This window comes from Spermophilus citellus (assembly GCF_964194105.1).
Source record: "Spermophilus citellus genome assembly, chromosome: 10".
NCBI lineage: Eukaryota > Metazoa > Chordata > Mammalia > Rodentia > Sciuridae > Spermophilus > Spermophilus citellus.
The window spans coordinates 113,285,519-113,308,527 of record NC_138197.1 but is presented as its reverse complement, the minus strand read 5'-3'; the positions used below and the strand labels follow the sequence as shown (position 1 = coordinate 113,308,527).

The window sequence follows — 23,009 nt, the reverse complement described above, 5'->3', positions numbered from 1 at the left end:
TTTCCCTTAAAAGTTTTGTTTTTTTATCTCACCCCCCCACACACACACACCAAGTCATCTCTAATCTTTTTCCAACATGGTTAAGAGTAAATAACACAATCATTTGGAAGTTTGACACTTGTTCTTCCTCCATCAAGGTACTAAGTCCCCTTCAATGAATTATTACTTTTCTCTCCTGCTAATGGCTACATCCTCTTAGCATTTGCAGAGACCAGGTCATGGAGGTCTCTCCAGTGGTAAACTGGTGGACAAGGGAAGGAATATTATTTTCTGCTCTTGAAGTCAGGCCATGAACAGCCAGCAAATAATAACTTCTTTGCTGAGGCAGAGTGTAGAAACCTGTCTGTTGCCAGACCTCCATAAAGGCAAACTTCCTAAAGTGTTGTACCAAATCAGCCCACCTCTGTAGTATTCTTCCAAATCTCTAACAAATCAGAAAGGTGCTACCGATACCACATAAGATGAGCAGGCAGATGTGGATGCTCTTCTTTGAGGATATCCATTGGATTCTGTCAGTAAGGCTTTAAGGGATCACACAATGATGATGGTCTTTGAGTCAAACAATGAGGATAAAGAAATCTACCTCCCTGCCTCTGGTTTCTTGGTTCTTTCTTGTTTCCAAGGCAAATGAGGTCCTATAAAATGCCCTTCCCTAGATAACCTGGCCTAAGACAGCCCCCAGGCTTCACCAAGGGGCCCACTCAGGCTGCTCTAATGTCCTGAAAAAGAAATTCAAAAGAAGTCAGGGATCTGTGCTTAAGCTGCCATCTATCAGAATTCCTCCATTTCTTTACATAAAAATAAATAAACAGCTTTCCCTAAAAATTAAGCTACAGTAACTCTTCTCTAGTAACTCTTCTCATTAACTGAAAGCTACAATAAAAATAGTTAACTATTTCAACTATTTTCGCACATATTTGCAAAAAAAGGCAAAATGTATATGTGAGACAAAGAGTTCTAGGCACACCTATGGATGTACAAGCTTCTTTCAAAAGCTCTCAGGTCAACAGGTTGGAAATCAATGCTCCACCACTGGTCTACCCCATTTAGACTACTATTATTTATAGGCTAAAATTGGCCTTGAGTCTCCGTGTACATTTGCTCACATAATTCTTCCTGCCCTCTGCCTACAAAGCTGTTTCTCTGCCATCTGTTTTAGTTCTACCCTTCCTCTTATGTAGGGTCGTCACATCTAAAGTAACCCAGCCCCATAAACCTCTCTCCCTTAACCGCTTTTCTATTTTAAAGCTTCATGGAATTATATTTTATATATGTATGTGTTTTCTGCCTCCCCCACTAAATTATAAGCTCTGTGAGATAGCTTTGGTTTGTTGTTTTTTATTTGGTTTTAACAATTTTTTTAAAAAAATTATACAGTTGTAGATGGATAGCATGCCTTTATTTAATTTATTTTTTAATGTGGTACTGAGGATCAAACCCAATACATTCCTCACACATGCTAGGCAAGTGCTCTGCCACTGAGCTACAGCCCCAGCCCTTGTTTTAACGAATTTTAATGCCTACAGGTAAGTCTGACTTAGAACCCAACAAATCTAGCCTTACATCCAACAAAATCACAATTTTTTTAAATATCCACATGGTCTCAATAGGCATTTGAGTTTGTAATTCTTGCTTAATGCATGTCTGAGTCTCATTTCCTAGGTGTTCCGTCCTTAGTGATCTTTCTGTCTCCCTGTTCTGTGTCACCACCAACCATTCATTATGCAAGCTAAAAATCTGGTATCATCTATGATTTATTCTCTTTCAGCTATTATGAGGCTCTCCTCTAATTTTGTGGGCATATGTCATATATTTGTGACATGAAGGAATGAAATAAAGATGAAATATGAGCTTATATTCTGACCACACTTTTGCCTGCATCTTTTCTCCTGCTTAGATCTCCAGATAGACAATCTCCAGATAGATAGATAGATACATACATACATACATACATACATACACACATCTTCCTTGATACAGACTGAATTCGCCTCTTTTCAGGTCAGGGTGCTGCACATCAATCCCATAATCATCCTTAGACTCTACCTACTCTGCCTTTCCTTCGGGTCTACTTCATGACATTACCATACCCCTCATTTACTGATTAATCCTTTAATCAAAACCATGCTACAAAATCTCCAGATAACTTCTGAGTCCCAATGCCCTAACCCAACTCCTGGGCTCAGATGCCACAGGTCTGCCTGCAGGTGCCTCTGAGATCACAAGCTGAGAAGATGATGTGCAGGCTGACTGCAGTAAAATAAGTATGTAATTAATGCTTTAGGGTTTTGAAACATATTCTATATGACTATATTTATCACCTAAAAATATATGAAAGCTATTTCAGTAACATCAAGTTTTTGTTTGTGAAGTGCCACAATTTCGTCAAAAAGTTCAACAACAGATAACCCTTTTACAATATTTAGACATTACATTTGCTTTTGATCTAAAAATACTTTGGCGATGCTATTTTTAAGTGTTCTAATTATTGTGATTAAAAGTAGTTTGACTTTCTAAATCATTACTGGTCCTAAATTCTGTAATACTAGACAAAGAATGAGATAAATACCTTTGTTACATAGAAGATACAACAAGCTATCATGTGCTGTATACTTTCAAAACTCGAAATATTTTTCTTCAAGTAGACAACATTCAGAACTCCTTGCAAAACCACTAAGCACTTTATCAAGATCTAAAAAACATAAGCACAATGATTTTTGTGTTAAAATATCATCCTTACCCATTACACAATTTCATATTCAAATCATGAGTCTTAAGCCATAAAATTTTGTTACCAATAATTATTTACTATTTATTATGCATAAAAGAATGTGTATATATTCAATTTTCAGATTAGCCAATTACCTAAAATAACTTGAAAGATAGTGGAGAGTACAGAATAGGCATGCAAGTAACTATAAAACAAACATATTTTGACAAGTATTATAGAAGGTAAAGGCTGAGTGTCACGTGTATGTAAGAAACTAATGTTCACATTCAGGCTTAGGAGGGCCTTAAAAAACCATATAGAGGATTATGTGGTATATTAAATATTATACAGTGATTCCAGGAGCTTGAAATGCAGTTTTCTTGAGAATTAAAACCATTTATGCCCCCCAAAATCAATTGATATTGATGTTTACTTCCTATTCTCCTTGTTTCATATTATACAATCTTGAATTTGATCAAGAGCTAGATGATTAAGTTTAGCTTTCAATAGTGATATACACTTCTGAACAATATTAGCATCAGAAAAGTAGAGCTGAGATAGCAGCCATCTATTCATCATTCAGATTATTCCAAAGGACAAATTAATACATGGGTACTAGTTCTTTTGAAGCATATTAATTGCTTTCAGCTACTATTCCAATGGCAAGTATTTTTAACTTTTTAAATTCCTACTCTCCATGATCACCCTCTGCCACCACACCACTCCATATCCCCAAATCATGCTAACACCCTTGTGGTTTCCCCCACAGCTTCTATAATTAGTATATAATAATAATAATAATAATAATAATAATAATAATAATAATAATAATATATACACTCACACATCATCATACACAGAAGGAAGGTTGTTATTATTTTACAAAATGGGATTTATGCACACTTTTCTGAACTGTGCATGTCTCCTCCAACTCTGTCCTGTGAACAGTCACTCCAAGTCTCCAGGGACAATGCTTAGGCATTGCTGCTAATGTGCATCACTTCATTTATTCAGCCCTTTCCCAGAATCTCACATTGTACACTTTTATAGCTGATGTTTAATATCTGGCACTTGTCACTTGTCCTTGTACCTGACTTTTTTTTGCCATGACCAAGAATACCCCAGCAAATACCCAGGTACCAACTCTAAGTAGCAACTTCATGAGCACCAGCTTTGAGGCAATGCCCACAGAGGATGAGGCACCACCCTCCAGGACACAGTGCATACTCTAATCAATGACCACTGTGTGCACTGTGTCCCCAGTAGGTAGATCATGTGGATCCAGGCACAAGGGGTGGAGCAAGGCAGAGCAATTTGCCAACTAGGAATTTTATCCTGGGGGATAAAGAACATATGATAATATTGCTTTGTCAGATAAATGTATTTTTATTTTATTAAAATTTTATTCTATGAGATAAATTATTAGTAGAAGAATTACAGTCAGGTATATTTGTTTTTAATTTTGTTTAAAATTGATTTAATTTAATTAAAATTAAAGTTGCTTTATCAAAATCCAAAAGCTTATAATAATTCACATTTCCCTCATCAATGAATGAGAATGCCTTTATCATATATTTTCACCAGTAGGAGTTACAGATCTTATATTGTTAATTTAATATGCACTACTAAGAATATTCACAGTTTGAGCTTCTTTTCATGTTTCTCAGCCACTTGGATTTGCTCTCTTACGAACTGCCTATTCGTATCATATGCCCAATTTTTTATTAGGAATTTGTCAGTTACCCTTAATCAGCTTTGGATATCTGTTTCCCAAATCTATAGGTTTTCTACAATCTTTTTATGGTCCATTTTGTCACACATGTTTCTTGTTGTTTCTAGAAATTCAGTTAGAAAGGCCCTCCACCCCACAAACCCTAGACTGCACATGGTCACCTCTTGGGATTTTTTCCCCCTAAGTATTTTTGCTTTATTTTACATATAAGTCTTTAATACATATAGACTTTCTTTAAAGTCTAAATTTATGCTTAAAAGCATAAATAGAAGTCAAACTCCATTTTCATTCAAATGAATATTTAGATGTTTCATTGCCATTTATTAAAACATCCATTCTCTTCCCATTGAATAGGAATGCCAACTTAACCAGTACACTTGCAAAAAGAACTTCCAGCTTTAGATAAAATCACAGGCCCAGCCAACACCTTAATTTCAGACTGATGAGATTAGAAACATACAGCCCAGCTAAACTGTATTCAATCTCCCTGCCCACAGAAACAATGAGAGATTATGCGGATGTCTTTTTAAGTCACTAGGTTGATGGTTATTTGCTCAGAAGCACATTCAACTAACATAATTCCCTCTGCTAGATCTCATCAATCCTTTGTCCTCCTGCATTACCACATATGCTTCTTAGGTTATTCACAATATTTTCCCTTTGATGATGGTTTTAATCACATGCTTTGGATATTTACTATTGTTTCTAAAATTATAAGAACATGAAAATTGAAGAGATAACTTTAAAAACTAAGAAAAGTTTATTGCCAATATTTAACTACAGATAGCAAAGCTGAATATTTTCAGAGAAACACAAGTTATGTCCCTATTTATGTTTGCCCAGACATAATTTATTAGAATGTTTTTCAGTTAACTGCTGAAATTTTATAATACTTTTTCTTGACCTATTTGTACTTATAGGAGACACACGGCTTTTCTTTTCCAAAATGAGTTGCCTATATAAAATTATCCTTATTTAGGATTGGGAGGATACCCTTACCTGTACAACAGGTACCAAAACAATATTGTGATATATTATAGGAGCAAGGAGGCCATAACACTGAGTCACAGCTTGAAGGACATAACTGGAATCATTCAAAAAGATGCTAAGTTCCAATGCCACTAATATTCTCTCACATTCAGCCAGTCTAGCAACCTGTAAAGAAAAGGGCTTTGTTACTCAAACTGAGCATGAAGTGCTTAACTATTTTCTTAAAGAGGAAGGGTAAGAAATGTGATCCTGTGGCTTATAACCAGTAACATGAAGAAAATCTAAATTCAGAAACAATTCTAATTCTCCAAGAACACTACATGTAAATAATACAATCTTATCTCAAACTTCAGAATTTTTTTGTAAAACAATACAAGTACCACTAATAACAAAAAGGAACCAAACATTTTGTATTGGTGCGATACAATCTTGGCTATATTTTAATATTAGAAAAAAATCTAGCTTTCAAAACCATAAATATTAACAAATAATAATGAAAATATTACATCTCTATAACATTGTCCCAACTTGATAAACAGATTTCAATTTCCCTTTTTGATTAGTGAGAAAATGGTAAATTTTTAGTAAAGCAAACTAATCTTCATTATACTTCTGCTACTTATGCTTTTACTACTTAAATTAAAATGATAGTAAACTATGCAATTAGCATTTTAAGATTATTGTAACTTAAAAAGAATAGGAATCCTTTCTTCTCCTTTCCTTTCCTGGGGAAAGATTTCATTATTTTCCTGCATATACATAAAATATTATGTACAAAGGAAGCTGTATGATTGGTAGCCAAAAATTTCCATACAACTAGTTTTTGCTAGAATGGTAGTTTAGCATTCTGGAATTCACTGAAGCACTGTAAAAATCTCTTTATTTTCAGACTGGATATGATGAAAGAAGAAACAGAAAGCAATGTGTTAGGTACAGGTTAATGGTTGTGAGTAATTGGACTCTACAGGATAGTGAACTTGTCTTCAGCAAAAGATCATGTTTTTTTTTAACTCTCACATCACCAGAAACAAGCACACACTCATGGAACAATTTTCTAGGTAACTAATTAGAAGAGGAAATAGATAGGTACAAAAAAAACTGAAAAAATAAACAACCCAGATGGCAAAAACATCTATAGTTAAGGTTGGTTTAAAGAAAAGGGAGGGCTGGGGTTGTGACTCAGTGGTAGAGCACTTGCCTAGCACATGTGAGGCACTGGGTTTGATCCTCAGCACTGTATATAAATAAATGAATGAAATAAAGGTCTATCAACATCTAAAAAAAATAAAATAAATTTTAAAAAGGGACAGAACAGAGACAACTTCAGACTAGAATTTTTAAAATTAATGTAGGATCATTAGTAAAAGTAAGAGCATTTCAGGGTTGCAGATGTATGTAGAGCAATGATCATAACACCCCTGAAAAATCTATCATAGGAGATAAGTTGAAATCCTGCCTCTGCAAAAGGAATGCAATATTATAATTAAAGAGAATATGGCATTGATTGATATATGAAACTATGTCCAAGTTTTATTATAAAAAGTATTTGAAAAGAAAGTTGCAGAACAGCAAGTTGATCAAATCCTATTTTTTGTAAATAATAGGTTTATCCATGCATATTTTTTAAAAATTCAAGAAACCACATGAAGTGAAATCATAGTATTCTTAGAAGTGGTAGAATTACACTGAGTTTCACTTTACATGTTATACAGTTTTGAATTCTGAAATACATACTACTTTTGTACACAGAGGAAAAGAAACATGATAAACTGAAAAGAAAAGAAAAAAAACATAAACTCGGGTCCATAAAAACTTATGTGGAAAAATCAGATTAAAGTGACACACCCATACAAGGGTGTCTCATTCCATTCACAAGACAGGACACACAATCCCACACTTTTAGTCACTTTAACTCACTTACTTGCTGAGCAGGGAAAACCTCACTGCCTTTGATATTATCACAGAAAAGATTTTCTTCTTTAATTTTAATGTCACTTGTGACAAAGATATTTCTAAGAAAAAGGTATAAAAGGATTGAAGAAGTCTCTGCCAAAATATCTGAATATAATCTGCAGAAGAAATAAATGATGTTACAGGTAGAAATATAAAATGATCTATTTAGTACAAGAACTTGCCTTTTTAGATTCATTTGTTCTCTATATCAACACAATGATCCCACCAGCAACAAACATGCATGGAGTAGCTATTCTTCTACAGCTGCTTAAATTAAAATTAAAAACTACCCTTAACAACAAGTTCACAACTAAGAGAATTAAGCTGTGGAAATATTACACCACAGCTACATAAAAATGACTATTAGCAAAGTTTTGTGATTTTTTTTTTAATATACACAGTTCTTTTCTATCAGTCTAACACAATTACTGTAGGTAAGGTTAGAAAACAGGGTCATTGATAGCAAACTCAGTTATGGTTAAAGACAGAGAATCTTAATAAGTCTGAGTTTATATCTAATTCTCTTTTTTTATTGTTTGTTCAAAACATTACAAAGCTCATGACATATCATCTTCCATACATACATTTGATTCAAGTGGGTTATGAACTCCCATTTTTTACCCCAAATACAAGTTGCAGAATCACATCGGTTACACATCCATATTTTTGCATAATACCATATTAATGACTGTTGTATTTTGCTACCTTTCCTATCCCCTACTATCCCCCCTCCCCTTCCCTCTCATTTTCCCTCTCTACCCCATCTGCTGTTGTTTAATTCTCTCCCTTGTTTTTTTTTTCCCCTTTCCCCTCACAAACTCTTATATGTAATTTTGTGTAACAATGAGGGTCTCCTTCCATTTCCATACAGTTCCCTTCTCTCTCCCTTTCTCCCACCCCACTCGTCTCTGTTTAAAAGAGAGCAACTAAGATCAGAACACGGAAGAAGAGCATGAGGAAAAGACTAACATTAATTCTCTTTTCTAAATTACAGTCAACAGTGCCAACCACTGGTAAAGCAGTGAAATCTGCAGTTTTCCTTCTTTGTTTTCAGTATTCTTCTATCGACCTTAGGATTTGTTAGTAACAAAGCTCCTCTCTAAAGCTTTGGGTCCATCTACTCTCTATATTCCCATCCCCTCAAAATAGGAAGGGATCCAACATTAGTTAATTCATACATGAAGATGATCCCCACCATGTTGAACTCTAGAACTTGACTTTGCCTAGAGAACTTCAGTTCCCTTGTCCTTGCAACTTGAACTAAACCATCTCATCATCCTCAGGATGAAATTCAGAACCTTATCAGTGCAATTGGTCCCACCTATCTCTTCCTGGCTCCATTTCCTTCTTTCTCCAGCTCAGACTATGTGCAGTCTTTTCAAGAGTGACCTTTCTAGCACCTTAAGTTCAGCTACCCCTTGATTTCACCCAATAATCAATTTGCCTGCTGTCACTCGCAGAGGTGTCACTGCCCACTTTTTCTATCCCTGCCACAAGTCAATTATTTATTCACTTTTTTTTTTTTTTGCTCATTCTTTCATTCTCTGAAAGCCTATGATATACAAGACACTGTTCTGGGCCTTGGGGTATAAAGATGAATCAAACAGGCCCTTAATCTTTAAAGAGCTGGGCTTCTTGGGCTGGGGATGTGGCTCAAGCGGTAGCGCGCTTGCCTGGCATGCGTGTGGCCCGGGTTCGATCCTTAGCACCACATACAAACAAAGATGTTGTGTCCGCCAAAAACTAAAAAAAATAAATAAATATTAAAAAAATTCTCTCTCTCTCTCTCTCTCTCTCTCTCTCTCTCTCTCTCTCTCTATCTCTCTCTCTTAAAAAAAAAAGAGCTGGGCTTCACTACAAATTCATGGCACATTAGCACTTCTCAGCAACTCTTCCATTTATTCCAATTGTGTCTTTGTTCACATTCTACAGCCCCTGCTGCACATCCCAGGTGCTCTTCTATCCTGCAGGCTCTGCCACTACAGTGGCATCCCCACTTGCATTTATTTGTATCTTCATTTTCTCCCTTTTTATGGGCTCCCTACCCTCCACATTCCAAAATTATTCCCTTAAGTCTGTCTTTCCTCTCAAGCTTCTGCCTACTTCCCTCTTGTCTTCACCACCCAACTCCACATAAGTGGCCTTATCTTGTTGTGATTTTTCATTTTCATTTATTCCTTAGCCAATTAACACATGGTCTCTGGCCCATCATGCTACAGATATGGCTCCCTTGACTCCACCAGTGGCCTCCTAATGGCCAACTCTAAATGCCTCTTGTTAGTTTTCATCCTAGTCAACCTCTCTGGACCATTTTTTTTGAGCCTGACCTCGAATCAGCATCTGATATGACGGGCCAGTTCCTCTGGTGATGCTCTCATTTCCCTTGGCAACACATTTTCCTGAACTTTAATTCCCTGGGCAGCTCCCTTTCAATATTCTCCCTTGATTCCATCTCTTGTTTCTGCTCCTTAAATGTAAGCAGTACCCACAGTTGGAGCCTACCTTCTATCTTTTCTGCTAAACAGTCATTCTTGGGGAGATATTTCTCATTTTGAAGATTTCAATGATGATCTCCATGGACAATTTTCAAATCTCTACCTCTAGCCTTGACTACCTCTTGAGGTGTCAACACTAAACAAATACATCCACTGGCATCTCGTATTCACAAAGTGATCTTGCTGGAAAACCAAACTCAAAACATCCCCAAATTCATTATTTTCCTCTAAACATTTGTTCTACCTCTCACATCCCCTTTGTAAATGGCTTCCCAGTGCCTTGACACTAAAAATTTTGCTCCAGGAACCCAGTAACATAAAACCTAAGCCCTGTGTCTTTCTCCTCTAAAATACCTTCAAGGCCTTCCCCATGGTACCCAGCACCCTTGTTCATGTTAAATAAGACTATATTTGTGTAATTGAAATTAATTATATTTTTAATGTAAATAAGCATTACGATTGTTTCAACCATCATTTGCATTTTTTATCTCATTGAAGTAAAAGATTTTGTCTTCTTATTAAAGAAATCTCAGGCATTAACAAAAAGATGAGGGAGAGTCTGGGTTTTAAATTTGTTGGTAAGACAACCTGAAATTATACTAATGCTTATTTTTGAGACTACTCTTAAACTTTATTCCTTTAAGGAAAAAAGACAATAAAGCCAAGTCAAGAGACAGCCTGCCATATTATATGGTTTCCACCAGACTATTTATACTTGCTGATGTTCTAATCCTGGGAGCCTCTTCAAGCAAAGGAAAAGCCTTCAGATTACAAGAGTCCACCCATCAGACCCTTACCTTCAGCCCAATCTGACCTTGACCTGTTATGAAAGTCTTCAGGGAGTATTTGTGTTTTCTGGCATAACTGATACTACTTCAATTAGCAATTGATATTTTTATTCCATAACCTTCATCCACATGCTTTCATGTAATTTTTTTGTTTATGGTGTATATGTGTGTGTGTGTGTGTGTGTGTGTGTGAGAGAGAGAGAGAGAGAGAGAGAGAGAGAGAGAGAGAGAGAGAGAGAGAGAGAGAGATTCTAGCGAGGAAGTTTCTAGCAAGGACTCAAGATCCTGGAATGTATGCCCTTATTATAATTCTGATTAGAAATATTTTACACGGACTATCTTAACAAGAAATTGAAAATAAATTAATTCAAAGCTTCAGTAAGCAAATTAATATCTTAAAATAATATTTTAATTACCTTTTCTGTGTAATAGTCATCATATTTCTCAAACAAATAGAGGATTGTTCATCCTGGAGTGGTGAGGCAACAAAATAATCCCAAACTGGTGAGAAAACTTTCTTAGCCAACTCATAGTTATCAACCTGATAGGCAACCTACAACACAAAGCACATTGTCTCATGCAATATTTTTATTTAAGAAATGTATATTTTAGAAAAGAATTCTCCTAAGTTCTTATTGCGTGTTAATTTCATCTATAGTTATTCACATTTGCTGTTCTGTTCAGTAGTGCCATGGTGAGGGAACAGTGGGCTCCGGCAAGGGAGACAGACACATTTTGAAATCTCTTTTATTTCCAAATTGCATGGAAATTTGAAACTCTGTAAGGATGTTTCGAATCCTCATAAGCAAAACAAAGATCACTTCTGAGCCAAATTAATTTCATTTTCATCTATCTCGGCAGTGCACTCCATTTATTATAGATACTGTTATAATGAACAATCTGTTCCAAGAGAAACAATCAGATTTCCCGAACCCAATATATGAAATATACTTCATTCTTTTCTGCTTCTGACTGACACTTTCAGAGCTTTTATGCACAAAGAATTCAACACTGAAAAGAGTAAAGAATAAAATAGCAATGCTTTCCAAGAAGTCATGATACCTTTTAAGTTTAACAAATTTAACATTAGACAAAATAAATTATTTTATTGGTGAAGCCTAGAGGCTCAGAAGAAAAAAGACAATCATCAACTTACCTATTTCTTTTAGTATAATATATTTCTTTAAGGATATTTCTACAAAGTATTCTACTTAAATATATGTGTAAAAGTACAAAATCTTACCAAATGATCAATCCTTTATGGAAACAGGTAAGAGACAAAGTATAAATAAATTCATTGAAGTAAGCATCTAAATGACTCATTACTAGAATATGTTCCATTTAAGGACCAGAACTTTCCTAATCTGTCAAATGGTTACTCATATAATCAACCAACCAATATATTTTATGAAGTTTCTTTCTGAGCTAAGCACTGAATGAGTAGATTCCTCACAGCTCAGGAACGGTTTCATACTCTATGAAACTGGAATCAGGTAAAAGACTTAAATCACATGAAATCATAGAAAGACTACAAAGGATATTGTAAGTGTTGTGGAGGCTTTAGAAAAGCAGAAGACTCCAAGGAGCAGGCAGAGATAAGATTTAGACTATCACAGCTTAGACAGAATCCATGAGGAATCTGTATTGGAAATGACCACAAAGTATTTAAGAGAAACTGGAAGGATAGATCAGACTTTAAAGAAAAAATGGGCAATATGATGGGCAAGTTAAAAACTGGACATGATTTCTACCAAAAAGCCCTGAAGCCAAGACAGAACATTCTCAAAAGTCAAATCTGGTCTAAGTGTATGTACTGTTTCATTGACTCCTCCTTATAGCTGTATGAATTGGACTCTATTACCATATCTATTTTGTAGATGAGGAAATTGGGAAACTGAGAAGTTGAATATTTGTACAAAGCCTGAATGTTGGTAAAAGTAGAGAAATCAAGTCTTAGAGGGGCAAATGAGTCACTTCTTGAGGTTGCATCTATCAGATAAGAGTTGGACTAAGTAGTCACTAACATACCATCTAATTATAGGATTTACCATGGAAAAGAATAGAAGATGGTATGTAGGAAGGTTGTTGAGTTAAAAATTATCTCTCTTCCCTCAGTACCTCATAAACAAATAAATAAATAGAGGTTAAATTTTAAAATAATAATAATAATAATAATAATAATAATATCTGTTCAATTAATGAACATTGCCAAACCAGAAAAGATGCCATGGTAAAAACTAAGGTTTATAAATTCTGGATGCTTTGTGGGGTTTTAACAGAGTTTCATGATACAAGTATGTTCATGGATGGTTAACCTGGTAGTGAGGTGCAGAATAAATCTGGAGAAGGGGTGTGAAATTAAATGGAGCAAGCACTACTAAAGAGTAATAAAATAATTAAGTTTATAGCTACCTCCTCTTGACACTCTTGACACATAACTTTCAGCTGGCTTCCAGAACTCCACACTCCTAGTTTTCCTTTCATTTCAAAGGCCACAATCCTTTTCAGTTGCTTTGTCTAGTTCCTCCTCTTTTCCCCACCCTCCTTGTGTTGATACCTCCCAGGGCTCATTCAGTCTTTGCACTTCTCTTCTCTTTTCCTCTTCTGACTCATTCCTTAGTGATGTCATCTAGTCTTTTTAATTCTCACATAACTATCCTCAAATCCTTCTCCTGCCCAGATCTCTCTCCTAAACTCCAGATTCATACAATTTATCCTCAGCATACCCCAAACTAAACTTCTGATCCCCCACTGCCCCAAATCTACACCATTCACAACTTTCTCCAACTCTGTTGATATCAACTCTATCCCTCCCATTATCAGCTATTATCTTAGAGTCATCTTTTATTTTTCTCTTTATATTTTTTCCATCAGGAACTCTGGTTAACCTCTTTTCCAAAACATACTTAGGATCTGACCACTTCTCACCCATCGACTACTGTCACACTGGCCAAGCCACCTACATCTCTCATTGAATTGCAGCATGAGATAGTGTTTCCCCTTCACCCTTTATGGTCTATTCCCAATTCAGCAGCTATGGTGAACCTTTAAGAAGTCATATTATGCCACATCACTACTCAAAACCATCCAACGACTGCCTATTTCAGTAAAAGTAAAAGCCAAGGTCCTCATAATGTTGCCCACACACCTCTGATCTTTCCGACCAATCTCCAGCCATTTTGGTCTCCTTGCTTTATTAGACACAGCAGTACACTTCTGAAAATCTAGGGACTTTTGCTCCATTCCTTTTGTAGAACCACTGCTTCCAAGTCTCTGCTCAAGTCTCAACATCCTTAATCATCCTATTTAATATTTCAACCTACCTTCCATTCTTCCACTTCACATTTCCAAATCCCCCTACCATACTCTACTTATTTTTTCCCAAAGTATTTATCATCTTCTGACATACTAGATAATCTTCTTACTGACTGTGTTAGTTATTTACTACCTAGCTCTTACCATTACATTTTTCTCACCTTGCTGAGAACAGCAGTACTCAAATATGATCCCTGGACCATCAGCATATCACCTAGATCTTGTTAGAAATGCAAAATCCTCAGGCCCCAACCCAAACCTAGTAAATCATAAACTCTGATGGGGGAACCCAGAAACCTGTTTAAACAGCATTCCAGATCATTTTGTTGAACAGTCAAGTTTTGGAATCACGAACCTGTAATCAAGTTTGGAGAGTAAGCACTCAACAAATATTGTGTCAATTTTTAAAGTCCTTTCCTGATAGTTTCTATCTCCCCATAAAGGGGGACATTCAGCAACTTCACTATACTGTAACATGGTTTACTGGCTCAGAGTGAGTGCCTGACTCAAGCTGAGCATCTCATAGGCCCCTGCAAGGCCAAATGGACCTGCAAGCAAAGTTTGGTTCTGATACCAAGGCCAATATATTCTAACAGCCAGATGAATTTGAGAGAAAGTTTACCACTTACACAGGGACTCTTGGGAAGAGGTGAGTAGGCATTAGCAGGTATGGACTGGCTTGGGCAGAACAAAGAGAGTGGTTGGGCCTTTAGAGGGGCTAGGAGTAGGACTTGGGAAGACCATGCTGGTTGGCAGTTTAAACTTCCCTGGCACTGGAGGAGAAGGTGAGAGATCACAGGCTCCCTTATCAAACTATCCAGATGGAGTACTAAGGGGAAAGAGAGGGATAAGGTTAAAAATAAGCCAGTGGGTAAATATCAGAAATGAGGTTAGACACTTCATTACATGGAAGGACCAATTAGACTATTTCCCAGGAATGTATAATTAAGATTACAGGAGCCAGCTAGTTGATCTCTAAAGCTGAAATGGAAGGAAATACAAAAATTCAGGAACCGCCATTTTTCCTCCAAAGATAAAGTATTAAAGAGAGCTAATTTCCAGAAAAGAGTAAAAAGAATGCAGATATACTGAGAGAACCAAAAGTAAAAGACCTAGAGCTGGCTGGACCACAGAGCCTTCCCACTACCTCAATGCATAACCCTACATAAGACTGGTCCCTTACCTACAATCAGGATCTTAGCTGAAATCATAAGTCACAATTATCTAAACAAGGGTTACTGATGTGGCAAGGAGATGGGTAAAAACCACATTTCATAGAAAGGAGAGATGACATCTAGCATAGTACCTGGCATAAAATAGACACTGAATAATTAACCAACAAACAGATGAGCAGAGAGAATGATAATACTTAGAGAATAAGAGACAAAAGAACTGAAATTTATTAAATAGGAGATGATTATCTTTTTACCCATTATTCTACTATTTTCAAGTTTAAAGTTATAGTCCAAAGGCAGACCTTTGTTAATCAAAGAGTTCTAATAAATTCATCTATAAAGTGGGCAAAATGTATGAACTCCATTTCCCTTGTTCCTGTCACTACCATGACTGCTGACAAAGCCTTCATGTCACATCATCAAACTCTCACCAGTACTGATCAGGAAGACCTGCTAACCAGCACCAACCCAGATAGCACAGAATAAAAGAAAAACGATAGGGAAAGAGGTACAGAGAGTAGTGGTGAGGGGAAGGAGCCAAACAGTAGACAGGGAGCAGAAAGAGGGTCACTTAAAAATAGACGGCAAAGATGAAGGCTCTGAAAGAACTGGCACATGTTAGATGTCCGATATTTGACTTCCTGAAACCTGAACAGAGTCGTAGAAAAACATGAGCTGGTTCAAGTGTCAGGCTGACCATCTGCTGCCTGAGCAACTTTGGGAAAGCACCTTACCCTCCCTGAAATATCCTTTCTAGAACACAGTGGGATCAGCAGAAAAAGGATTAAATTTATCTCAGTTTCCTCAACTATAAAGTGAAAGCAATCACATCACTTCACAGACTTACTGTAATGAATGAAATAATACATTTTTAAGGGTTTTTTTTCTAATTAACAAGTGTATATATTTATAGGATAGAATATGATGTTTTGTTTAACAAACATATACATGGTAGAAGGATCAAATGTCTATCACCTCAAATATTTATCATTTCTTCGTGGTGAGGACATTAAAATTTTCTCTTTTAGCTCTTCTGAAGTACACAGTATGTTATTATTAGCCATAGTCACTGTATTGTGCAAGAGCATTAAAACTTACTCCTATTTGAGAATAATAAGAAATGTTTTAAAAAGGGGGAGTGAGGATCCCATGAACATAGAAGGGAGAATAGTAGAGGGAGGGGGAATGGAAAAGGGGAGGAACTGCAGAATGAAATGACCAAATGATGCTGTGCACAGATATGACTATATCACAATGAATTCAACTTTTAGGTATAGCACCAATTAAAGAATAAATTAATGGAAAGAAGACTAACAAAGTAAAAGAAATGGACTAGGAAAAGGAGCAGGAAGAGAGAAGATAGGTAGTGCTAGGGATTGAAATGCAGCAAATTATATTACATGAATTTATGAATAAGTCAAAATGAACCCCACAATTATGTATAACTATAATGCACTAATAAAAGCATTAAAAATAATAAAAATTAAGATCACTAGTGGGGGAGGACTTACTTCTAACTGTAACTATACTATACTCATTGACCCCTTTCTCTGACTACTCCAAACGCTTGGCTCTGATAACTACTTCCATTCTACTCTCTCCATCTATGAGCTCAATGATTTTATATTTCATATATAAGTGAGATCATATATTTTTTATCCTCTTATGACTAGCTTATGGCTTGTTTCACTTACAGTCCTCTAGGTCCATCCACAGAATTTCCTGGTTTTTAAGCCTGAACAGTTTTTCACTGTCTATGTATCATCAGAGAAATGCAAATTAAAACCACAATGAGATTTCACCTCACACCTGTTAGACTATTATCAAAAAGATGAAAGATATCGAGTGTTGGCAAGGACGTGGAAAAAAGGAAACCTTTATAACACTGTTTGTGGTATTGTAAATTAGTAGAGTCATTTGGAAAACACTATGGAAGGTCCTCAGAAAACTAAAATTAAATAAACAGTCCTAATACTGAACACAGAAGGGAGAATAATACTAATACTGAACAGATACCCAAAGGAACTAAAATCAGCATGCCAAAAAGACGTCTGCATTCCCATGTTCACAATGGCCAAGATATGGAATCCACCTAAGTGTCCATCAACAACAAATGGAATAATGAATTTTAAAATGCAATTTCCTTATCTCAAAAAGCCATTGTTTCCCCTCACTATTTGATTTATAGTTCAATAGTTTATCCATTTTACAAACAGGAAAAACAGGATGAAATAATTTGCCTAAAATCATAATCTCTAAAGTCAAGACTAGAATACTTTCCACAGATTTCTAGTTTTCAATATAAAATATAATATTTTCATATCATCTAGCCATTCTCTACTTAAAGAAGAAAAATAAAAAGAAATGATGCCAAAAAGAGAAGAGAAATATTCACACAAAGAACCTAATTCAAAAAAGTTCCTAAAAAAAATTTCAGGCAGACTAAATTACTAGCTTCTATGTTAATGGAAAACCTGTCATAGATTCACCTTGACTTTATTAATGTTTATAGGATAATGTTGAATAAAAGTACAAACTAAAATTTCAAAAGTTAAATTATTCATAGGCATCTAGTAAAATTTCTCTGCATTTTACTTCAAAATATTTATGATAATATGTTTTAAAGAAGAGGACTGTCCTGAAACTAAAAACTAACCACTTTGATAAAAATTAGATTGCCCTTCTAACAGAAAGGCATGTGAAGCTAGAGTTTAAAAGCTTAAACTTAAGTTATAAATTAAGGAGGTTTAATAAGTGAGAAAGTTTTGCTTCAGCCACTTAACATTATGAGAGAGGATGCCCATAAACTATCGTGAATGAACTATAGAACTGCAAATATAGTATCAATAAAGAAACACAGGTCATTACTTCATGACACTTCTCATTATCCCAGCAGTATAGCTTGGACTTTTATTAACTTTCAATGAGAGTTCTGCCAAACGGAGCCCAAGAGTCAAACCACTCCCTGGAGAAAAATTAGGCCTTGATGAAATATTCAGTTCCTCACAATAACTCCATCACTGCAAATTAGGGAACATATTAAATTCCAAAGAAATCAAAATACCAGAAAACCATGAGCCAATATGACATGCTAAACCAATGGTAGACAATTCCTAGCAATTTCCTCAATTTAATTTTCTGTGAAAAATATGATAATATAAAATGCCAGTGAGATCTAAGCTTATCACACTAATCAACTATTAGGAGAAAAAATGTCACCATAGAATATGATAAAATTTTAGAATAGCCATCAGCTCTACAGCTAACCATAGGCTTAAAATTAGAGGCTTGAGACCCAGGTCAATGAGTCACTCTAGTGTGCTCTTCACTGGTGACATGTTTTAAGTCAGCTTTGCATTGCAGTGACCAAAATACCTGACAAGAACAACTTAGAAGAGGAAAAGTTTATTTGGGGCTCACAGTGTCAGAGGTTCAATGCATGGTCTTCTGACTCCATTGCTCTAGGCCTAAGGTGAAGCAGAGCATCCTGGTGGAAGAGTGTCACAGAGGAAAGCTGCTCAGATCATGACAAAAAAAAAAAAGCAGAAAGAGGGAGAGAAAGCAAGAGAGGATCCAGGGACAACATATAGTACCCAATGGCATGCCCCTAGTGACCTACTTCCTCCAGCCTCCCCCCCCTGCCAGTAGTTACCACCCTGAAGCCCACTCAAAATTATTAATCCATTAAATGTATTAATCTACTAATGAGGTTACAGCTCTCATAATCTCATTATTTCACCTCTGAACATTCCTGCATTGCCTAACAAATGAGCTTTTGGGGGGACAACTTATATCCAAACCACAATATCAGACAACAGTTACTTCAGCAAAAACATTAATTTATAAGTATATCCATAACTAAAAACAAGAATGGAATTTATTCAGTGTTTACTGTATGATAAATTCTATAGTTAAACATATAAGATACATATAATATGCATTTATTATTGATACATTATGATACTTTAAAATGATATTCATTTATATATGATATTCATTTAATACTTATAATGCCTCTGAGAGGTACTATGATTATTCCCACTTCACAGATGATAACTACTTGCTTAGTATCACATGGTTATTGTGAGGCGCTGTTATTGGAATTCAGGTCTGTCTGCCTTTATTGATTTAGAAAATTCTCTTTTATGAATTTGTTCTAAGAAAGTAATCATGGATGCAAGTAAAGGTTAATATTCAATGATATGTATCAAAACTTTTTAATAATAGTAAAAACCTGAAAATATCTAAATGTTCAGCCACAATTACTAAATAAACTATGAGACATCTATAAGATTCAATACCATGGAGTTATTTAAAAAATATTCTTGAAGAATATTCTCAAGGAACGAAAAAGTGTCAATTATATATGAAATGAAAATATCAGGTTGTAAAATAACATGCATCCTATGATTTAAATTGCATATTACACATAAATTCATATACTTGTGCATACACATGTGCACTTATATATATATACATATATATATAAGTGCACATGTAGATGATAGATAGATGGACAGGTAAATTGACACCTAAAAATGAAAGGATGTCTCTGGATCAGGGTTTCTCAACCCTGGCATTACTGACATTTTGTTCTGGATAATGTTTGCTATGGAAGGCTGTCTCCTGCATTGTAGGCTGCTGAGCATCCCCAGCCTCTAGATGCCAGTAGCATCTCACTAGGTTGTGGCAACCCAAAATGTCTCCAGACATTGACAAAATTGCCCCAGAATCAGAGCTGTTACTATGGATAATAACAGATAATATATATGTTCCTATACATTCATCTCAGTATTTTCCAACATTTCTAAAATTATTATGTATTACATTTGCAAGCCAGGGGGAAAATGTTATTGTAAAGAAGTAAACTCACTAATAGGAAAAAGAATGATTCATATTTTATATGACTAACCTGCAATTATGGAAAATATGATTTAGAGGAGCTTTAGAATATCTGCTGTGATTTTTCTTCCATCATAAATTACTTAGTAAGTACTTAACAGAGAAACCATAGTGGGGAAAAAAAAACTTAGCAGAAATCTCTTCTACCTGTGTCAGGTACATCCGAGCAGTAACAGCAGAAAGAGGTGGATAAACCAAAATTGGTTTAGTTGTCTCCCCAATAGCATCCCCAACAAGCTTCCCATTAGAAGAATAAGCAGCAACCGCAAATATATATTTTTCATTAGTTTCCAAACCTTTCACTTCAAAAATGCTTTTACCATCAGCTGGAATCTATTAACAAAAACATATTTCAAGTTATACATAGAAAATCAAAATACTGTGACTTTTTAAATGTAATTAGGTCAAACTTATAAATTAAAAAAAAACATTTTTTCACTGTTGGATTTTAGTTATGATCCGAGTTGAAATTACAATAAATTCATTGAAATAATGACTTCACATGGGGAAAAAAACTATTGTCATTAGTGAGACTTTGGTAAGATTTCTTGACATTTAATACAACATACCGCTTCTCCTGAATTTGGGAGATGGTTGTTATTGAGCCTCACTTTCCCATAGCTTCCTTGTGCTTTACAACCCAAAATGCAGTACCAGGCCACCTGCCAAGGAGAGAGATAAGCCCATCACTTGCAGTCTGTTTAAAAGACATTTAACTTCTTTTATCTCAATGTAAGCAAAAGGAATACTTTTATAAATAAATATGTAACTATTCAAATTTTAAAATATGACATAGCCTTATGAATATTCTTAGGTTCAATCTTATGAAAGTAAAGACAAATTTAGGGCTAGCTTAGCTGGGATAATAAAGACTAAAATATTATAATAATAATAATTATTATTAATGACATTATTTTAACTACCATTAATTACACAGTTCCTATGTGCTAAGCATCACTAGGAAATTGACACATACTTTCTAATATTCATAGCATCCCTATGAGATGGCATGACTATTGCCATAAAAATGGGAATGTGTTAAATAATTTTGTCCTAGATCAGATAGTAGCAGAAGGTGACCCCAAAGATAACTTAATCTTGATGGACCTGAGTTATGAACTAATGAAAAAAATATCAACACTGAAATGATTTGCATATTTTATATAATAACATATGACAAAAAAGCAAGTGAAAAAATAATCAAGTTACCCAATTAGAGTATTCAAAATAAAATGTAAAAATATATATATGAAAAAATCTGGAAGAAAATGCTCCTAAATAAAGATAGTGGTGGAGTTTGAGTAACTTTTTTCATGACCTTACTTTGATAATTTTTAAATACAGTGCTAAACCAAACACAAAGTACAAATCACAGACACAACCAAATTTAAACTTGATTAAATAGTTAGACTATGGCCCTTCTGCCAAGATGCTGAGATAATCGGAGTACATTATTGGAATGAACTATCTTCTCACTGCAGAGAAAAAGGGAACAAGTTGACACCTGAAAGAGTGATATTATGAATAAGACATACTGTTGCGGGTCATTTGGGTACTACTGTAGCCTTCCCTTTTTCCCAGAAGTAATTCCTAAACTGCAGGGAAGCTGGAAAGAAGGGAAAATATAATTGTCTCTAAAAAATAAAAAATTAATACCTTTGACACCCTATGTCTGCTTCTCCTTCCTCCAAGTCAAAAGAAAAATCCTAACGAGGGAGTTGGGGGTAGGGGGAACAGGGAGTCTAATCTATACAGTGGGTCCCCATTCTGTGTACCAGAATTACTTCTTTAAAAAAACAAACAAACAAACAAAAAACAGTTTGTACAGAATCAACTATTTTTTAAATTGCAGATATCCAAGTCTGCCTGGCTTCAGTGAATTAGAATTTCCGTTACAATTGTCTGACCCCTTGTGCTTTAAAGGAAATTTCTCAGGTGATGATATATACAACTAATTAAAGAGCACTATTCAAAGGCAGGAGAACTGTAAGGAAGAAAGTACACTGAAGGAACCCGGAAGATGGAGGTCAGGAGAAAAAAAGTCAGATGAATCTCACCAGAAAATTGGAATAGACTTCCCTTGATTTCCCATGCAAAAGACCACCACTTTTAATAGGGTTTAAAAAAAAAAAAAGAACGAAAGAAAGAAAGAAAGACTCTTGTTATATGACTTAAACAGTTATTGTTCTAAGTTATACCATGTAAAACAGAATCTGGAGGATAAAATTCTCTCTAAAAGCATTTTTACAAGCAGATTTTATGTTTTTATTTTGTTCCACTGATAGAAACATCTTAGTTTGTCTAACTCTAAGAAGAATGTGTAATTAGAATCTACATCAGAATAGAGACATCATGAACAAATCACTAACTTTGGAAGGAAGATTTCATAAATAATATAAATAGCATTAGCATTTTTAACTATAAAAACAGATTTTAATGAAATGAATGTCTGAGCATGAGGTTTAGATAAGACAAAAGATGGCTGAATCTGCACACCAGCAGACTTATCCAGGCCCACGGCACCACCTAGTGCTGATGAGCAGGCAATTGTAGGTGATCTTGCCAGGAACAGCTCTCCTGATCTGTCCTTTACATCAACTTCACATAAAGGGTCAACTGACAAATACAGGCACTGCAGGCCAAATATGGGACTCTTGTATCTTCCTACTTCCAAGCATTGTAAAACAAACTAGCCACTAGTTTAAAATATGCAACAAATAAGATTTTGGTTACATAAGCCAAGATACTTGAAAACAAAAGTAAACCATCCATTCTTCATTCTGTACTTATTTTCCCAAATCAGTGAAGTTCTACTCTTCCACAGATTATCAAAAATATCCAAGTTGAACTTTAAAACTGCTAGCAATAAAAGTAATGCATTTATTATGGCACAGTTAGATATAAAATGAATGTTACTTTTAGACCCACAGTCAAATATCACTATGAGTG

The 23,009-nt window shown here is 35.2% G+C and overlaps 1 protein-coding gene across 1 annotated transcript in view; it reads right to left on the bottom strand.

Moving 5' to 3' along the window:
• The window catches only part of CFAP54 (cilia and flagella associated protein 54), a gene marked incomplete at its 3' end in the record, with an annotated part of 282,789 nt that overhangs the window by 200,890 nt on the left and 58,890 nt on the right, over nt 1-23,009 (bottom strand). Inside the window, exons 21-26 of the mRNA XM_081309497.1 lie at nt 20,630-20,722; nt 20,208-20,393; nt 11,085-11,221; nt 7,354-7,501; nt 5,442-5,597; nt 2,570-2,692 (exon numbers count right to left, since the gene is read on the bottom strand). Coding sequence (XP_081165623.1) covers nt 2,570-2,692; nt 5,442-5,597; nt 7,354-7,501; nt 11,085-11,221; nt 20,208-20,393; nt 20,630-20,722 — 843 coding nt within the window. The remainder of the gene's footprint in view (nt 1-2,569; nt 2,693-5,441; nt 5,598-7,353; nt 7,502-11,084; nt 11,222-20,207; nt 20,394-20,629; nt 20,723-23,009) is intronic.